The sequence below is a fragment of the Physeter macrocephalus genome, chromosome 14 (genome assembly GCF_002837175.3).
Source record: "Physeter macrocephalus isolate SW-GA chromosome 14, ASM283717v5, whole genome shotgun sequence".
NCBI classification, from domain to species: domain Eukaryota; kingdom Metazoa; phylum Chordata; class Mammalia; order Artiodactyla; family Physeteridae; genus Physeter; species Physeter macrocephalus.
The window spans coordinates 44,387,021-44,406,780 of record NC_041227.1 but is presented as its reverse complement, the minus strand read 5'-3'; the positions used below and the strand labels follow the sequence as shown (position 1 = coordinate 44,406,780).

Genomic DNA, 19,760 nt, shown 5'->3' with positions numbered 1-19,760 from the left:
GAAAGTCGTAGGCTGAAAATTGCAGTCACAGCCCTGCAGGGATCCTTTGGTGTCTCCAAAGACACAAACGGAGTCCAGCCTGATCTCTGAGAGGCCGTGCTGCCTCAGACATCAGAGATTGCATGTCCCATGGAGATGTGACCACGGGCCTCAACCTTAAATGGAAGGGCAGGAGCAGGACCTGTCAACAGTGAGCAAACCAGCCTAGGATCTGGGAGTGAAACTCTGGTCTTCACCAAGCCCTATCAGGTGTCTTAAGCCTTTTGGGGTTCAAGATCAGTGCAGTCACCACCCTACCACCTACCTGCCAGGACCCTCCTCCCAACCACCTGGGCTTCCTCAGACCTGCCTTTTGGCAGCAGTGTGCTGGAGCTCGCTCACCTTGGCTCACGAGAGCCAGTTGCTAAATCTTTAGGAACTTGGCAAGCTGCTTGTTAAACACAGCCATTGTCCAGAATTAAGTTATATCAACTAACAGTGTAGTAAATTATACTAAAAACAAAATTAATAAATCCTCAAATTCATTACTTTTTAATTGTTTTACTCTTATTTGTCCTCTTGGGGTCATTTATATCTGTGGTCTCTGCAGAGTGGAAATACTGTAACTATGGCTACTGCTCATCTTCTCCCAATTTTCTACTCAGTGACATCACACCAAGAGCTTACAATGGGCTGCAATGGGAATATTTACACCACAGAAATTGGCTAATGTTACAAATAAGCTTTCCCCTACAGTGCCGATTAGGCATTAACCAGCACACTATACTTTTAGGTGACCAGAGATAACGGGACATAGTACACCAAGCCTGTCCCTTCCCAAACCCGTCCATGGCAGTCACAGGCCATGGATGTGGATGCCCTGAGGGCCATGTCTGCACCGTTGGGGGGCCCTCAACTAAAGGTTTTTAACTGCGAGCACTTTCTTTGACTTAATCGCAACTTTGGAGGAGTCCTGAGTCATCACTTCGCTGCAGGTTGCTTTTCATAACTTTATCCTGGCTGACCTTGACATCTGGTGTTTACTCCAAACTGTGATTTCAGGGCAGGGCGGTTGGAGGCCAAGGGCAGCTCCTAGAGACAGATGGGCAGAGCATCTGCCTTGGCAGCATCCACGGCGTGGGCAGTAGCGGTCCGAGGAGGCGCTGGGGCAGAGCCTGCCAGCCCAGCCGTGCCTTTGACATCAGGCAGGAAGGATCAGAGCTGGAAGTGGTCACAAGGAGGGCACCCAGAAGGGGTGGGTGGTGTAGGGCTTTTTAGATGGAATCATGAACGATGCAGTGTACACGGGCTTATAAATGGTCCTGCTTGTGAAGGCGCAGCCACTGCACACGTGGTTTATAGCAATCTGAACCTTATGCATCATCATATGGCTCCTCAGGGAAAACCAAGGACAACAACAAACTCCCAGTTTGCTCTCCAGTGTGAGATAATTAAAGGCACCTTTGTGGTGGAAAGTATCGGTTACCTGGAAGACAGACGGCAGCCAGCAATCAGTGCCTTTTCACTGTACAAGTAAGAAAAAAAAGTCCATCAAATCAATTTATTTTTCTAGAAAACACACACACACACACACACACACACACACACAGGTACTTGCATTTCTTTACACACACACATTGAAAATACACACACACACACACACACACACAAAGATGCATTTGAATACTCCCACAAATTCATATTTAAGAACAGTGTTTCTCCAATCAGAACAGTCATCCCAAAGAAACCCAAAGGAAAAAGCAGACACTTCCACAATACGTCCTCGCTCTGTTGAGTCCGTCATTCTTAACTTTTGTGAATTGTCACAGTCCCGAGATGAAAGATGGGAATATAACAGGTTGCAGAATTGGAGAACGTGAAATCTTTGTTCCTGATGGTGAAACGTGTTTTTCTCATTTTCATCAGAATGTGTGATCCATGCCGTTTGAAATCAAATTCCAAACATGACAAGCCATTAGTGTAATAGCTCATTACTAACAGAGGTCTTATAAATAATACATTCTTATCATGCACATACAGCTCGCCATGAAGCCAGCAAAAGGTATTTCAGGCCATGGAAGTTGCATCGCACCAGCGTGGCTCTAGATGAGAAAGATATCTCCATGTGAACCAAGATGGATGCCAATTTTCCCTGCCGAGAGGGAGGCTGGCCGGCTCTCTCTGCACATATGGTAGAGGGATTGGTTAATCAGCGTCTGCTGAGTCTTGGGCCTAAAATTACAGAGAAGCCAGACAACTGTGGCTACGCAGCCTTTGTTCACGCGTGCAAACAAGACAAACGATCACTTATTTGGGAAAAAAATTAAAATGTATATTTTGGACTTTTATTAAAGTGTCGATGGCTTTATAAAACAGCTGTGTAAATCCAGCCTTTTACAGCTAGTATTTTGGGGAGCGTGTAAAGAAAAGAATATGCATGGAAAAAATTAATTTTTAAGAATTCTTTTTGTATTCCAGTATTTGGGAGAAAGTACAGGGAGTCTTTACTTTTCAAACACATCTTTGAGAACAAGTGGTTTTAAACCAGAAGAGAACATTTGAGAACAAACAGTTTAATACCTAATTTTTTTCTCTGTTGTTTAAAGGAGTGTTGTAGCTTCTTTCTCTACTTTAGGAAGTTAAAGTATTAACCATTTTCTCTGACTGGGCATTTATGGAATGATGCTGCCTTCTTAGGAACAGGGAATGCTGATGATTGTTGAGTTGTTTTTTTTTTTTAATTATTTATTTTTGGCTGTGTTGGGTCTTCGTTGCTGCATGTGGGCTTTCTCTAGTTGCGACGAGCGGAGGCTACTATTTGTTGCGGTGCACGGGCTTCTCGTTGCGGTGGCTTCTCTTGTTGCAGAGCACAGGCTCTAGGTGCGCAGGCTTCAGTAGTTGTGGCACACGGGCTCAGTAGTTGTTGCTCGTGGGCTCTAGAGTGCAGTCTCAATAGTTGTGGCACATGGGCTTAGTTGCTTCACGGCATGTGGGATCTTCCCGGACCAGGGATTGAACCCATGTCCCCTGCATAGGCAGGCAGATTTTTAACCACTGCGCCACCAGGGAAGTCCTGTTGCATTCTGCTACCTGGATGGAATGGCTGTCTCGAGAAATAAAGTCTGAATTCTCGTGGGATCGCACCCGCCCAGTAAATGCTGGTTTCTTATAAGAGCTGTTAGAGTCAAATCAGTCACCAGAATTTGCTTAAAACCCACATAATGATCAAAGGAATTATTTATGTGAAATTTATTTATTTTCCTTTTTTCCCAGTTTTATTGAGATATAATTGACACATAACATTGTATAAGTTTAAGGTGTCCAACCTAACATTTTGATTTATGTACATATCGCAAAATATTTACCACCAAATAAGGTTAACCTAAGAACTCTGCATTCTCTCTCGCCTCTTAAAATTCTAAATGCTTTCCTTGCAGAGAAGAATGAAATACAGAATTACTGATGGAACATAATAAAGAATTTCAATCACAGTCATCTCTCAATGTGGTATTAAAATTTGATAGAATTAAAATTCATTGTTAATTTATAATATTTCAGTACCAGTAATAGGCTCAGCTCAGCTAGTTACTCACAAAAAGATAAGTTGTTTCCTCTACTCGCAATACTTATGACCCCAAATGTGTTGCATTTTTCCCATACCAGCCAACTCTCCAGCTTCCTAGACACCAGCTGGGTGTCCTGCAGTTTGATTCGCTTCTGACACTGCCCAGACTTAGCACAGGCCCTACAGTTTAAGGACTCAGGCCCACAAGACTGTCCCCTGCCCCTGTCAGATGCCAGTCACAAGACTCAGCTTGTCACCTGTACTTTCAACTGACTTACTATAAATCAGGGTTTCCCGTGACCCCCTCCTCGGGTGTGACAGTCTGCTGGAAAGGGCTCCCAGAACTCAGGAGACCACTTTACTTGCCATCATCGATTCGTTGTAAAGGATACAACTCAGGAACAGGCCAAATGGAAGAAGTGCGTGGGGGGAGGTGGGGAGGATGGGGTGGGGAGCTTCCATGCCCTCTCTGGGCTCGCCACCGCCCAGCACCTCAGTGTGTTCACCAGCCCGGATGATCCCGAACCCCATCGTTTAGTGGTTTCTCTGGTGGTTCCATTAACGACTGATTAAATCATTGGCCACTGGTGGTTGAACTCAACCTCCGTCCCCTTTCCCCTTCCCAGAGGTCGAGGGGACGGGGCTGAAAGTTCCAACCCTCTAATCACAAGGTTGATTCCTCTGGTAACTAGCTCCCATGCTCCGAAAGTCACCTCTTTAGTGTAAACTCAGGTGTGATTGAAAGGGACTTAATTATGAAAAACAAAAGATGCTCATCTCAGGAAATTACAAGTGTTTTAGGAGCTTTGTGCCAGGAGTGAGGGATGAAGACCTAATATTATGTTACACTGTCACCCTCATCTTCCCACTTATGTATTCCTCATCAAAGGCCTAAAATGATGAGGGCCATTGCAAGAGGTTCAGAATCAGGTAGGATGCTGGGAGGTGATGCAGTTGTAGGTCAGACACATCTGGTGAACAGGTGCAATGAGTTTACTTCACTCAAAGCTTCCCACCAAACCTCCTTCCTCACATCTCCTCCTCATGAGACCATCCAATCAAACAAATAAATGAGTGTAAGAAAATCGAAGCATTCCTACCTGATGAGGAGCGAACGACCGTGAACTTTCTCTGAACCGGGGGTCAACCAGATGGCCACTGGAACAATGGCCAGTCTTCCTGAGAACCGCATTGTGGAGGGGAGGAGAGTGGATGGGAGGGCTGGGCTTGCAGTGGGGAAATAAAAGGATATGGGACAGGCAGGGGCATGTCTGGGCAAAGTTCCAAAGAGTTTTCCCTAAAGAACATCCTGGCGGCCTCCCTAAGTTATATACCCACCTCTGGGATTGCCCACAGCGGTCGTCCACGGCATCGTTTTTTGAGCCTGTCCTGTATGCCGTGCATTGCTCTGGACACTAGGGCCGCTCCCTCCCTCAGACATCTCCGGGTGCCCACGGGCTGGGGCTCCTGGGAGTTTCATGATGAGCATTCACCTGAGGTCGGACAGTCATGAGATGTTTTGGACGTTTCAGGTGGAAGGTGTAGCTGTTGGGTTCATGAACGTGTGCTCGAGAGTGAACATGCAGCTCCTGCATGAGTGCTTTGACTTGGGGCCCTTCCACGGACTCTGCACCCCGCATCCCGATGACGTCCTGGAGCCACCCCAAGAGCTAAGCGTTCAAGGAAGTTCAGGTACAGTGGCCATCACAGGAGCGTGTCAGGAATTCAGGCTTTACATGCTGTGCGGTGCTCTTGGCTAAGTGCTGGAACTCGGTGGCACCTACTATAGCTCTGTCTCCAGTCCCCTTTCAGGAGTAGCTCCTGGTCCATCTCATCCTTGTGCATGTATCTGTGAGCACAGGGAGTCAAGGGTGCACTGCGGCCTTGCCACTGAAGGTTTCCTGAATTCAGAACGTCTACCTTCAGGATGTTCATTGTTAGAGGTAAGCAGTGGGGAAATAATTGATAGCATTTCAGGATTTTACTCAGACCCACACGTACAACACAAAACCTGAAGAATACAACGAGTGAATTTTTCAAGTCAAGAACTCGAGAAATTATATTGTCTTTTTTTTTCTTTTTAAAATTTTTTAAAAATTGAAATATATAGCTGATTTACAATGTTGTGTTAGTTTCAGGTGTACAGCAAAGTGATTCAGTTATACATATACATATATATTCAGTTATACATATATGTGTATATATATACATATATATTCTTTTTCATATATGCCTTTAAGTTTTAATCCCAGCAGTTAGAGCTTCTGTGTTTATGTCTTCAACAAATTATTATGTAATACAGGTCTATTGCAAGTAGTCAATACTTGCACTGATTCTAAAATAATGTCTGCATTAGGATTTTCACCAAATGAAACTAAGTCATCTCAGACTTTGATAATTTAATGAGGTCTTCCTGCATCCATGAGTATCTTTGAGGTTAAGTGTTTTGGTTCTTAAATCAGGCAGATGCAAGGAGAGTGTGTAAATTCACTTCTCCAAACGTGGGTTTCCTCGTTCGTACAACAGGAATAGTAGTAATACCTCCCACGTGGGGTCTCGCCGAGATCACTCACGTCCAGGGCTTTATTCAGTGTCTCGGGCAACGTTAGCACTCAGTCAGCATGGACCATCATCTCAAGCGGTCATTATTATCACTTTGTGATTGGCCTTTCACCTAGTTGAGTCTTCCCAGGTTAAAATCGGGGCATTTTGAATTGCTCTGCTTTCTTGTGTCTGAGAGATTATACCAAGACTGCTCAAAAAACAGGAAGAGGAGCGTGTTGGGGGCATGACTGACAAGCAGAAGGCGTGTTGATCTAAACAACGGCAGGTGTGGGTTTGGCAGATCTTATCCGCTGGACGGGAAACCAAGTGCAGGGAGCTCGTCTGAATGTTCACAGTCGTTACAAAGAGCTTGCAGAGCTGAAGCTGGAGAGGTGGTTCCTTTTTGTACTGATGACAGTGCTCTTCCCGAAAGAGAGCTTTGAGGTCTTTATTGTCTAATGGTGAAGGCTGGCTTGCCCTCTGCTTCTCAGCAGAGACACAGGAGAGTTCTGAAGGACTTTTCAGCATGAGACAGTCCTGGACAAAAAGTTATCATTGCCGCTTTCGAATGTATCAATACAATATAAATTCTTCTTGAAGGCAGCATTAAATAAGTTTTATGGCTCAGTTTTCTCATGTCTAAGATGGAGATAAAAATAGTATCGAACCCAAAGAGTTGTTGGGAGGATTAAACGTTAGAATCTACATGATGTCCTTAGCTCTGTGCCAAACACAGAGTAAGTTCTGAAAAAATTGAAGTCGTTTTTCCTCCCCCTGTGACTGTTGTCATTATTAAAAATAAGTTGAAAAGATATAGTCCTTTCCAGTGTGTTTCTGAGTGGCTCTGAGGTTACATAGAATGACTGGGAAGTTCCTATCTTAGAAACTTTATGGGCAGGAACAAAATTCAAAATTTAGGCTGAACCCTGGACTTCGAAACACACATAATCTATCTAGTACCTCTGTCTAGCAAAAAGCCCCAGAGATATGGAAGCTGAAAGAAGTCTTACTTCTCTCTACCACCTTTAATATTTTTACTTAAAATTAGTTGATCTAGAACAGGATGGTAAGTAAAGGAGATAGGAAAACTTCTCTTGTTATTTTGTGTGCCTTGTTTATTTTTGAAAATCCAACTTTATGTTCACTGATGCAAAGGTGATTATGAGGTTGTCACTAGGGAGCACTATTGTAGGCTTCCACATAACTCAGGGATGGATTCACAAATCGTCAGCCGCTCATTATGTCTAAGAAAAGAGTCATCAGCACATTTTGCTGCGGTCTTCCCATCAACAGCAGCAAAGAATGAGGCTCCAGAGAACATCTGAAATGTCCTATGATCTGCTGTCCATTTTTTTTTCTGATGAAAGTCTCAAGTAAAAGGAAGTATAATTTCTCTAAAATATGAAATAAAATGCTTGTTTCAGTGGGCACACACCATTATGCCCTATGCCTTCAATTTTCTTTATGCTTTTTACTTTTCAAAGGATTTTTGTATATATCATCTCATTTTATCCTCATAACTTGATGTAGGAGAGCTAGGAAAGGTGACACCTGCCCACACTCCCAAAAGGTGTTACAGCTCAACAGGGGCTGACCCAGAACCCAACTGAGGCTTCGGCTTGGCAAGGTGACTTCTTATCTAGGATGGCTGCGATTGAAAGCTCCAGTGGTGGGTCTACTACACAAACACATGATCAATTTTTTCACTTCAATGAGTAATTTAATGAGTTATCACTTTTAGGAGTTCTAGGTGACGTCTATGTGTATGCGCGTGCACGCGAGTGCTTTGGACAACTTCCATCTTCTGGAATCTCCACCTCTGTGTCTGTGGGATTTGCCAGAACCGTGTGAGGCCACTCTGCCCTGCTCCAGAGGCAGGCTGGAAGTGCCAGGACATTGACACCCCAGGAGCAACCTCTGCTTCCCTATTTCTTGTCCCTGCCACCCCTACTGCTATTTTCTCCACCAACTCCCAAGTAAACAGTTGTGCTTGAATCCTTGACTCAGACTGTGCCTCTGAGAGAACACACCCCAAGACACCGCTGGTCTACTCTTTTCCCACCAGCTGTGAAAACATTTATTTACACACAACTGACAGGAGTCAGAGTATAAATACCCCAGCTCCCTCACCCCTCGGGTGGGATAGCTCTGAGACACGAGTTTTTTGCTGTTTCTCAATATTCCTCCAGGATCACCTCCAGCTGGTGATCCGTGTGATGATATGTGTTTTGTTAGTTGCCTTCCTTTCCCATTCTCTCTTCCTCACCACCCTACTGTGCTTCCTGGAGTCACCTCCCAAATGAACTCTTGTTCTCAAATCCTGGACTCAAGAAGGTCTGCTCTTTTCCCACCAGCCGTGAGACTTGCAATTTCCCATGAACCTCCACCCTTCCAAGCAGAATAACAACGTCACAGCTCGACATTCCTGAGCTCACACAGTGGTCCCCCTTCTTTGGCTACTGCACACATTGTGATTGCCTTGCTGTCTCATCATTTCAGCTGTATCAGAAGTTTCCATTGGATCTAAAAAGTGTAACCATACACATTCATTTTGCATTTTACTTGAATAATTTTTAAGTGATCCCATTTTTTTAGTCACCTATTCTTCATATACAAGTTATTACACACACTTGTAAATTTGGGTTTTTATCTACTAAACCTTGGGACTAAACTGGAACCAAAGTGAACAAAGTCAGAGTGATCTCGGGTGGCCTCGGCCTGCAGCGTCTTGAAGCAGGATTTCAGTTCGACTCAAGAAGGTCTGCTCTTTTCCCACCAGCCGTGAGACTTGCAATTTCCCATGAACCTCCACCCTTCCAAGCAGAATAACAACGTCACAGCTCAACATTCCTGAGCTCACACAGTGGTCCCCCTTCTTTAGCTACTGCACACATTGTGATTGCCTTGCTGTCTCATCATTTCAGCTGTATCAGAAGTTTCCATTGGATCTAAAAAGTGTAACCATACACATTCATTTTGCATTTTACTTGAATAATTTTTAAGTGATCCCATTTTTTTAGTCACCTATTCTTCATATACAAGTTATTACACACACTTGTAAATTTGGGTTTTTATCTACTAAACCTTGGGACTAAACTGGAACCAAAGTGAACAAAGTCAGAGTGATCTCGGGTGGCCTCGGCCTGCAGCGTCTTGAAGCAGGATTTCAGTTCCCTGACCGGGAATCAAGGTTGGGCCACAGCAGTGAGAACGCTGAATCCTAGCCACTAGACCAATATCCAGTGACAAGGGCCTGCCCCTTCGGCTTTGCAGAAATGAATTCCCACAAAGACGGAAAGTAGTAAAACAAAGTGTTTATTAGGAGGAAAGAGAGTACGTGTGAATAGACACACAGGCAGACAGAGAGGGTGGTAGTTTAAATCACTTACATGGGGCATTTCTTCTGGGTTTCAATCATCTTGCTTTGCCTGGTTCTGAGTCCATATTTGTTTTATCTCAGGGTCCTCCCGTGTGTGCATGCACATCTCTTAGTCAAGATGGATTCTAGTGGAGAAGCCTATGGGTAGGTTGATATCACTCCCCTTTTGACCTCCAAGGAGGCATTCTGCACATGTATAGTCCAGAAGGTCTCCCTGACCTCGAGAATGAGAAATATGTGGTCTCTATCTCTTATCCGGGCGGGGCTCATCCTCTCCTATTAGCCTCCTGCTATTATCTCTATCTTGGAGTATCTGTCCACAGGGGACAAACTCCAGCTGCTCAGCCTGGGGCCCTATCTATCTCCTGCCTCATAAGCATGCAGATTTTGTCCCAGTATAAGGAAAATCTAGTAAAAGTTTATTTTTTATTAAGCGGAGTACCTAGTTTAGAAGTAGCAAGTTCCCCAAATCTTGGAAGAATTCATAAAGAGTCATAGCTGCTCAGGAAAGGGCTTTCTGCTTGTGTGGGAGATTGTACTAAATGAAATCTAAGATCCCTCAAATGGCAAGAGTCTGAAAGCTTAGTGAACACGAAGCGGCGACCGTATGCTGGCAGTTTGTGAATATTTTCCTTCAGCGACAATACAATGGCTCAAGACAATATTTTTTTTTCCAGTTGGCTCCACCACTGGCCCTGCCCAGCGACTGCAAATCAGGCTGTCTTTTGTTGACAGCATCATCACAATAAAGACTTTGGAACCAGAGTGAGCTGGCAATTTTCTTGATGACGCAGAAGGCAGAATAGGGCACAGCCTGCATTTCCACAGCTGTATTGGCATCGACACATTTACCAGTTAAAATTTAAAAACTGAGAACAAGTGAAAGACAAAGCTTTTGTTTGTCACGTCGGCTGGTGTGACCTGGGGAGTGGGAGTCTCGGTTTTGAAAGAGCCCTGAAAGGTGCATCTCAGTACGTACATGGGGCCCACCACACAGTCTTTGTGACCTCGATGTGCCCTTGGCAGGGAGAAATACAATTTCATACAACAGAATCATGGGTGTCCCGAAGAATATCCAGGGAAGCTCCTTATAACCAACCCACCCAGGAAAAGTGCTGCTTACTCTACATTTATTTTATTTTATTATTTTTAAATTTTTTTTAAGTTTATTTATTTATTCTTAGCTGCTTGGGTCTTTGTTGCTGCACGTGGGCTTTCTCTAGTTGTGATGAGCGGGGGCTACTCTTTGTTGTGGTGCGAGGGCTTCTCATTGTGGTGGCTTCTCTTGTTGCAGAGTGCAGGCTCTAAGCGCACGGGCTCAGTAGTGGTGGCTCGTGGGCTCTAGAGTGCAGGCTCAGTAGTTGTGGCGCACGGGCTTTGTTGCTCTGTGGCATGTGGGATCTTCCCGGACCAGGGCTCGAACCCGTGTCCCCTGCATTGGCAGGCGGATTCTTAACCACTGCGCCACCAGGCAAGTCCCTTACTCTACTGTTAAAAGGCCCTTTGAAATATAATTTTCATAACATCACCATCCAGAAACATAGCAATGTTGCCTTTTAAATGAAAGAAAATCACTCTTGCTGTCAGGAAATGTTTCTTTGTGTCTTGTTTAAATTTCTTTCATGGAACTTACACTTGCTTCTTACCTCAGGATCTCTCCTCTGCAGGGCAAGGAAATGTCTGGAACAAAGATGGCAGGGCTAAGAAACAACGGCTAAACCGAGTCTGATTTATCGAATAGTGATAGCCCAGGTCTTCTAGCCTCTCTTCCTAAGGTTAGATTTTATTTGCCTGGGTGGCTTTCTGTTTTAGTTTATTCTTCTTTTAACTTGGATTCCAAATGTGGATGAAACACTCATCTACAGAGCATAGCAGTATTTCTGTCAAGAGGTTTGCATTCTGTATCTCAGGCCATGTATTTACCACTTGGTACGTTCCGTAGTTATTGAACTAATGACCCACTAGGACTCTGTATACGTTTGCTCAGGCTGTTTTAACAGAGTACCACAGACCAGGGGGCTTAAACAACAGAAATTCATTTTCCCACAGTTCTGGAAATATAGAAATCTGAGATCAAGGTGTCAGCAGGGTTGGTTTCTTCTGAGGTCTCTCTCCATGGCTTGTAGATTCTTTTCCTTGTGTCTTCACGTGGTTTTCCCTTTTGTTCCTGTCTGTGTCCTAATCTCCTCTTCTTATGAGGACACCAGTCACATTGGCTTAAGGGCCCAGCCATCTGACCTCATATTACTTTACCTCTTTAAAGGCCCTTTCTCCAAATTTAGTTACGTTCTGAGGTATCAGGGGGTGGGGGTTAAACACGAGTTTTGTGGGGACACGATTCAATGTCTAACACCTAGAATCCTGTGTCAGCGGTTCTCTAGAGCCCTGTGGTTAAGGCTGTATGGTAATAATGCCGATCATGGCAACAAGGTCCCTTCTACTTAATGCTCGTGAAAGCCTGATAACACTGACTCATATTTGTCACAATTTAAATTTCATCTTTTTTTTTAACCACCAAATGTCTTTTTAGTATATGAAGGTAACAAAATTGCATTCTTCTAAAACTTTAGCCACTCTTGCCAACTTTGGTTTTCTAGAAGTAACTATGTGAGTTCTAACGCTTTGTTAAAGATGTTGACAAAACAAATAAATAATTCCAGGCTTATGCCCAGGCTGACATGATTATCTCCAAGGTTGGCGGTGTCAACGAAAAATTAATCAGTCAATCTAAGAAAGAAACGGGAAATTTTATTGGAGCCAAATTGAGGATTATAACCCAGGAACAACCTCTCAGAAAGCTCTGAGAACTGTTTTACCCCTGAGAGGTCAAAGCACAATTACACAGGTTTCTGAGACAGAGGGCTGTGCATTAAATGATGTAGATAGTTTGCACAATCCAGATCTTTAAGTACAAAGTGGTGGGTCATTGTGATCCCTTACAAGGTCAGGAAGGAATGTTACCTTTTAAGGAGTTGTCTTTTAGTTGCGGGGAGAGTGTTGCTCTTTATGGTTGAGCAGGTACTTCCGCCAATGGGGAGGTCTGGCCCATGCATAATGTCGATACACAACGCAGATACACAGCAGAGGGGAGAGAGGAGAACAAGGGGCAGAGAAAAATGTTTATGTTTAAATTTTCCATGACTTGCCTTAGAATACGAATTTTTACTTCATCAACAGTATAAACTCTTGCATGGGTTCCCTGGGTGGAACCCTTGGGCTGGTTACATACCAGGAAGGAGGCCATCCAGACTTGAAACCAGTCTTGTCAGGGTCATTGCCCCGGAAGCCTTTTGATTATTTAATAAAACCTAGTGTTGATTTTCCACCTTCATTCAGATACTGGTTTCTAAGCCCTTTTGAATGCCTTTAAAAACAGCAGCAACAAATGAGGGTACCCTCTGAAGACTCCATTATTACGCAGAGAGCAGGATGACTGAGAGCCACGTTCCTACTCTCCTCAGCACTGGGAGCCACTGGTTAAGCGATGATTCTGCTGCGCTCGCCACCAAGCAGATTCGTTTCTCAGTGGTCGAAATATAAATGCATTTGTATATATTAGGACCTGGAGGTCTTTGAAAGAAAAGTGGCGTTATTTATATTCGTTATGATCATTATGTACTGGGATTATTTTCTCAGTAGGCGATGTGTCTTTTGCCCATATTTATGAAGCAGGGGAGAAGGCATTTAATGAATTTCAAGAGTGTATTTGACTGTAAAACACACCTCTCTTAGTACATTCACATGTAAATAGCCCTTTTATTTGTTCTCTCTGGTGACCTTTCTTCTTTTGGGGGTAGATTGCACTTTGTTGTTGTTTTGTATTTCCAAATGGGAGACTGAATGATAATAATGAAAGATTATGCAAAAAATCCATGTTTAAAATAATGTTGATATGACACTTGTGTTGCAGGATAATTATAGTAATTTGGCTCTTACACTATATGGAGTCAGGAGTTAGTTGCTAGAAAATACGGTGGTAGGGGTGATTCAGAGGGTTTTCATCCCAACAGGCTGTTTGATCCTGCTGACTTTTCTCTTGAAAATCAATCGCTTGTGATGAATACTCTGAATTCCCCCTTGATTAAATTGGCTGTCGGCGGGCTGCACCCATTGCACTTGGGTCACTGTGAGTTCTGTTTCTGTTTACACAGGGGTTTTGACGACTCTTAAAATATCACCGAGCAAGTTTAATCCAAGCAAGCAAAGCAACTGAAGAGGTAATTGCTAAAAATCAGTCTTTGCACTTGGCAACAAAGGAAAACATATCAATTCTAAGCCCAACATGAAGCCGGTTAATTTCATTACGGGGTTGCAAGCCTTTTCTCCACTGCATAGTGCTCTGGCTTTGGGCGTTTTCAGACTTCCAGGGGCACGTGGGCTCACTCAGTGGAAAACCGGGGACAGTCACCTTGGACGCTGGTTCCAACTTCAGGTTCATGTTTCACGATGTTCCATTTCCCCTCAAGGTTACTCACACATTCAGATTTTCTATTTCTTTTGAATCAACTTTAGGAAATTAGATATTTCTAGAAAAGCATCATTTAGTATATGAAGGTTAAAAAATGATTAGTGTACAGTTGTGGATCTACAAATATATGTATCTCCAGTGTGTATGTTTGTATATGTATATATACATACACACACAAACACATATGTATATAACAGTATATATATATATATATATATATATATATATATATACTGTTAAAATGATTAAAGAAGACAATTTAGGTGATATAAACAAACTTTATTTAACACCTCATGAAGTACACAGTCTCTTTTCAGAGAACTGCAAAATGGGTGAGAAAGCAGGAAGCTTTTATAGGCTAAAGAATAAAGAACAAGGAAGAGAAAATACCTGATTGGCCGGGGTCCTGCAGCCACCCTTGTTTGGAGTGAGAAGGTCCAGGGTTGGGTTGGTGGTTGGGGATTGACTGAAGGATCGACTGCATTTCTGGTCATGTTGCATTTACCGGGACACGAAAGTGACCCAAGTTTTGGTTTGCTGACCTGGCACGCCCCCATCCCCACCCTGGGCAGGAGTGGCTCCATCTTGGGCCTAGAAAATTATTTCAGCTCTCTATATATTATGTCTCCAACTCTGTGTGGAAAAAGACTTGTCTTTTTTTATTGAGTGCTGATTTCAATCTACATAAAATATTTTAGAGAAAAGAGAAACATAAGTAAATCACAAAACTAACTGTACAAAAAATTATTCATAGTAAGTGTGGGAAAATATTCAGCTTCCATAAAACTAAAATGCATGTTAAAACCCAAGACCTTTTTCTACCTGCTGTTGCCTACTAAGTTATAAAATATGTGTTGTAATTAAGATGCTCGGTTCTAGGCAAGAAGCTTGGCAACTAGTCTTCGGTTTCTGACAGCTGTGAAGGTTGTATTTCTGGAATACAGTCCAGAAATGGTTACCAGAATCCATTAAGTGCTCATATTCTTTGACCTCAACTGTAGCAAGTCTGAGGAAATAATCCTGAATCTGTAAAAAGATACACATTCAAGACTTTTCCCTAAGCTTAATCATAATACTAAAAATGAAAGAACAGAAAATATCCAAATAAACAGACAAATTAAAAAAAACCAAATCTCCCTTAAGAGAGGGATGGCCAAACTTGTGAGTATTCACTGTACAGCTGTGCAGTAGCCTTTAAAAAGTTTACAGACAGTGAAGGGGAATGGGTACGATATAATCTTAAGTGAAAAATATAAACGCGATGTGAATTGAAGTGTGGGTAAAACTGTCTAAGAAAATGACAACATGGACCTAGTCACAGAAGTGACACTAAGGCAATGTTTTTCTTTCGTTTCTCTGTTTTTTTAAATATGAAAAAATCTTAACTTTACAGAAAAGTTGCAGGTACCTTTTTTCCTTCCTGAACCATTTGCAAGTGAGTTGCTGACATGATGCTGACTCACCTGTGACTACTTCAGTGAGCCTCAAACATCCATCAAAGTCAAGCAATTAACTTGAATGCGTTACTACCATCTAATCCACAATCCCAGACCTCATTCAAGTTTCTCCATTTGTTCCAATAATGTCCTTCCTAGCAAAAATGTCCAGTCCAGAATGACAAGCTGCATTTAGTTGTCATATTATCTTTCATTTTGGAGCAGTTCCTGTCTTCCCTTAACTTTCATGACCTAAATACTTTTGAAGATTATCAGCCCCTAATTTTGTAGAATTTGCTTCAGTTTGTGTTTGTCTGATGTTTCTCATGATGGGATTCACGTTGTGCACATTTGTCAGGACTATGGTGGGAGAGGTGGGTTCTCATTGCATCCTCTCTGGTGTTACACATTTTCAGCCTGTTCCACTGCTGCTGTGTGTCACTTGGATCACTTGATTAAAGTGACTCTTGTAGGTAAAAAATGAAAATTATTTTCGCTTACCCCAGCCTGTGCAGAGATCTATAATAACTCCTTTATTCCTGACCTCTCTGTTTGGCGCTATCTTGATTCTCACTTGGAATCAGCAACTTCAATTTGCTGGTCGTATTTTAACCCCATCTAGGAGATTCAGCTTGACTTCCCACCACAGGTGCTGTTGCTGTCTCCCCGGATTAATGACACGCTTGGTTTCTCAAAGTGTCAGCACATCTGTGCCTGATCCAGCTTCAGCCTCATAATCGCTGCTACATGGTTCATGTCAAGGAAATGGTTCCAGACTCTCCTTGCAACCAAAATAGACTTCACTCAGGCAGGCTCTGCTGCAGCCTCTAACTAGGATGCTTGCAAACTGCACGGACCCAGCTTCCAAAGGCCCAGACTGGAGCTCTACCTACAATTTTTTCTCTGCTATAGCTGGTATAGCTCTTTCTTCTCCCTAAGGTTGTCTTTGCTTTTTAACCTTTCTTTCTTTCTTTTCGTTTTTTTTTTTTAAAGTTTCTTTTGCTTGTTTGGCTTTTTCAAAGAGCTTGCTTTTCAATTTATCTATCAAGTTCGTGGATTTATTTCTTTTTGAATTTATTAATATCTGCTTTTAATCCTATGACTTCCTTTCCCTTAATTTGGCCTTGTTTTGTTCTTCCTAGTCTAGCTGCTTGATTAATTTATTTTCATTTCTCTCTAGTTTGATATAAAAGCATTTGTTGGAAAGAAAAACTTTTCCTCTATCAACTCAGGTCCAAGTGGTCAGGCACCTGCAAATTAACTGACAGTAAACAGATTAACAGGAGAAAAGTTAATTACACATGCAGGAGTACTCTGTAGTGGTGAGTAACTCACTGAATAGCCAGGAGTAAAGATGTATGTACCAACTTAATCAAAGGGGTGGGGGAGGGTTAGTTAGGGCTTCAATGGGAAAATATGGAAGGTTCTATAGGGTTTTTAATGCTAATGGGATTGTGCCATTAAACCATTGAACTTGCTGCTATGGGCAGAATCATACTGGAAAAGTGGACTATATAGTTGAGGTCAATGAAGGGATCATTGATGGTGACCATATCCATTTTGCCAGAGTTAAAAGGAGCTCTGGTGACCAGGTACCCAATATGGCCAAATCTGTTTTCTCTCAGCTTCACCACTGTGACTCAGGAACACGCTGGCACTGCAGAAGAAAATGCAGTATTGACTGGGGAGGAGCAGAAAGCCTGCTTTGCTGGAATTTTGAGGAGACTTAAATTGGACTTATAAGAGCTTCTCAAGGCTAGGATGCCAAGCCAAGAACTCACCACCAGATTTCACTTGCAATACCTATAGATTTGGGTGAATTTCCCTCTTCTCAAGGTCCCCCAAAAGATCCTTCTTTACTCACTTGTAATGCTGGGAAACCTGTAAGCCAGGCACTAGATACCCAAGAGGGATTTGTAAGCATTAGCTCCATAAATCAACCTATTTCCTTAAAACTGCCTGGTCATATTAGATTCTATACACATCATTCTCAAATATGACATTTTAATCAAAGCCTTGGTCATATAACCAATGTTTCCAGTTATGTTCTATTACAAGGACGACAGATTCTTATTAAACCTATGAAAACAACTATATTGTCATGAGAATGAGAATACTAAATAAGAGTTTCTGATTTCTGGAGGGATCAGACGGAGAGAAAAATATAAATATTTCACTTCTGTTTATAAAAGTATAATTTAAACTCGTGTTTACCAGTGAGGAGAGGGAAGTGGGGAGGGGGCAAGATAGGGGTATGGGATTAAGACGTACGAATTGTGTTTAAGTAACAAGGATATATTGTATAGCATGGAGAAATATAGTCATTACTTGGTAACAACTTTAAATGGAGTATAATCTATAAAAATATTGAATCACTGTTGTAAACCTGAACTAATAAAATATTGTAAATCAACTATACTTCAATAAACCAGAAATGAAAAACTAAAAAAAAGTGTAATTTACTAAATTGTTGTAAGTTAAAAATAGCTTAAGAGGGACTTCCCTGGTGGCACAGTGGTTAAGATTCCAAGCTCCCAATGCAGGGGGCCTGGGTGCTATCCCTGGTCAGGGAACTAGATCCCACACGCATGCCGCAACTAAGAGTTCTCATGCTACAACTAAGGAGCTGGCAAGCTGCAACTAAGAAGCCTGCCTGCTGCAGCTAAGACCTGGTGCAACCAAATAAATTAAAAAAAAAAAAAAAACCTTAAAAAAATAGCTTAAGAGAAAAAGAAAGTGGTTCCTTAAATCCAGGAATTTATTTTATTTTATTTTATTTATTTTATTTTATTATTTTTTTAGTGGTATAGTTCAATCAATATTTCCCTTATTTGTAACTATTGGTTCTATTCATTGCCCTTGTTCTTTTTTTTTTTTTTTTTAAGAAGATGTTGGGGGTAGGAGTTTATTAGTTAATTTACTTATTTTTGCTGTGTCGCATCTTCGTTTCTGTGTGAGGGCTTTCTCTAGTTGTGGCAAGCAGGGGCCACTCTTCATCGTGGTGCGCGGGCCTCTCACTATCGCGGCCTCTCGTTGCGGAGCACGGGCTCCAGACGCGCAGGCTCAGTAGTTGTGGCTCACGTGCCTAGTTGCTCCGCAGCATGTGGGATCCTCCCAGACCAGGGCTCGAACCCGTGTCCCCTGCATTAGCAGGCAGATTCTCAACCACTGTGCCACCAGGGAAGCCCGGCCCTTGTTCTTTGTTTCTTTTCTTGTCTTCCACTCTTTCTCTGCCTTCTCTTTTTTTTGTTGTTTGTTTGTTTTTTGTTTTATTATTTGGCTGCATTAGGTCTTAGTTGTGGCACTCAGGATCTTTGTTGTGGTACGCGGGGTCTTTCATTGCGGTGTGTGGGCTCTCTAGTTGTGGCACATGGGCTGCAGGGCACACTGGCTCAGTAGTTGCAGCACGCAGGCTTAGTTGCCCTGCAGCACGTGGGGTCTTAGTTCCCCGACCAGGGATAGAACCCTCATCCCCTGCACTGGAAGGCAGATTCGTAACCACTCGACCACCAGGGAAGTCCCCAAATCCAGGAACAAAATTTTAAACAAAAACTTAATTATCCTTCATCAGTTCATTTAGTACCATGTAATTAATTCTTGTCCTGCTTGATCTTGGGTTTGCAGTTTCATGAACCCATCGGCTTCCTCATGAGAGCTTTGTAAATCGTTACTCAGTCCACTGATATTATCTCAGAGTTATTTAAACAATGCCACCAGAGACTGTCCTCCATAGTACCTGGTATATTTCCTTTACCCTGGGTCTCCAAGACAGTTCCTTTTGTTGAAGACAAACCTTCTGGCTTGTAGCTGATTGCAAGAGCTTTCAGGAAAGCATCAGAGTAAAGCAATAACTATTTGTGGATGACAAAAGACTTAAATGGCTGTGGCTAAAGATCTTATGAGAGTTCATTTAAAAATTACTCAGTTGACAAGGAAACTTGGTTGTTTCTGTGGCATACTACATTTTAAAATAATAACTGGCATATTGGTAACATTATGTTGTTCTTATTTAATATCAGGCAAAGCAGTACTGGGACATACAGACTGCAAGGACATTGACAAATTTCTAGGCACTTCATATAATTCCTGAAATATTTATATTAATAACACTTGCCCATACAAATATAACCTAGGGAAAGTTAAGCATCTGTTCCTCTTTGACAGTGCTTTTCATGCAACTCCACACATCTATTTTTTTTTTCCTCATTTCGTTTGGTGGCTGCATATGGGTGTGCCGTACTTACGTTCATTCTGTTCTCTCTTTTTTTTTTAACATCTTTATTGGAGTATAATTGCTTTACAATGGTGTGTTAGTTTCTGCTTTATAACAAAGTGAATCAGTTATACATATACATATGTCCCCATATCTCTTCCCTCTTGCATCTCCCT

At 42.4% G+C, this 19,760-nt stretch overlaps 1 protein-coding gene across 3 annotated transcripts in view; it reads left to right on the top strand.

The window, feature by feature from the left end:
• CFAP61 (cilia and flagella associated protein 61) overlaps nt 1-19,760 on the top strand; it is a 259,559-nt gene that overhangs the window by 35,272 nt on the left and 204,527 nt on the right. For all 3 annotated transcript variants that reach the window (XM_028500039.1, XM_028500036.1, XM_028500037.2), the window contains exon 8: nt 5,077-5,236. In XM_028500039.1, the coding sequence (XP_028355840.1) occupies nt 5,077-5,236 (160 nt within the window). The remainder of the gene's footprint in view (nt 1-5,076; nt 5,237-19,760) is intronic.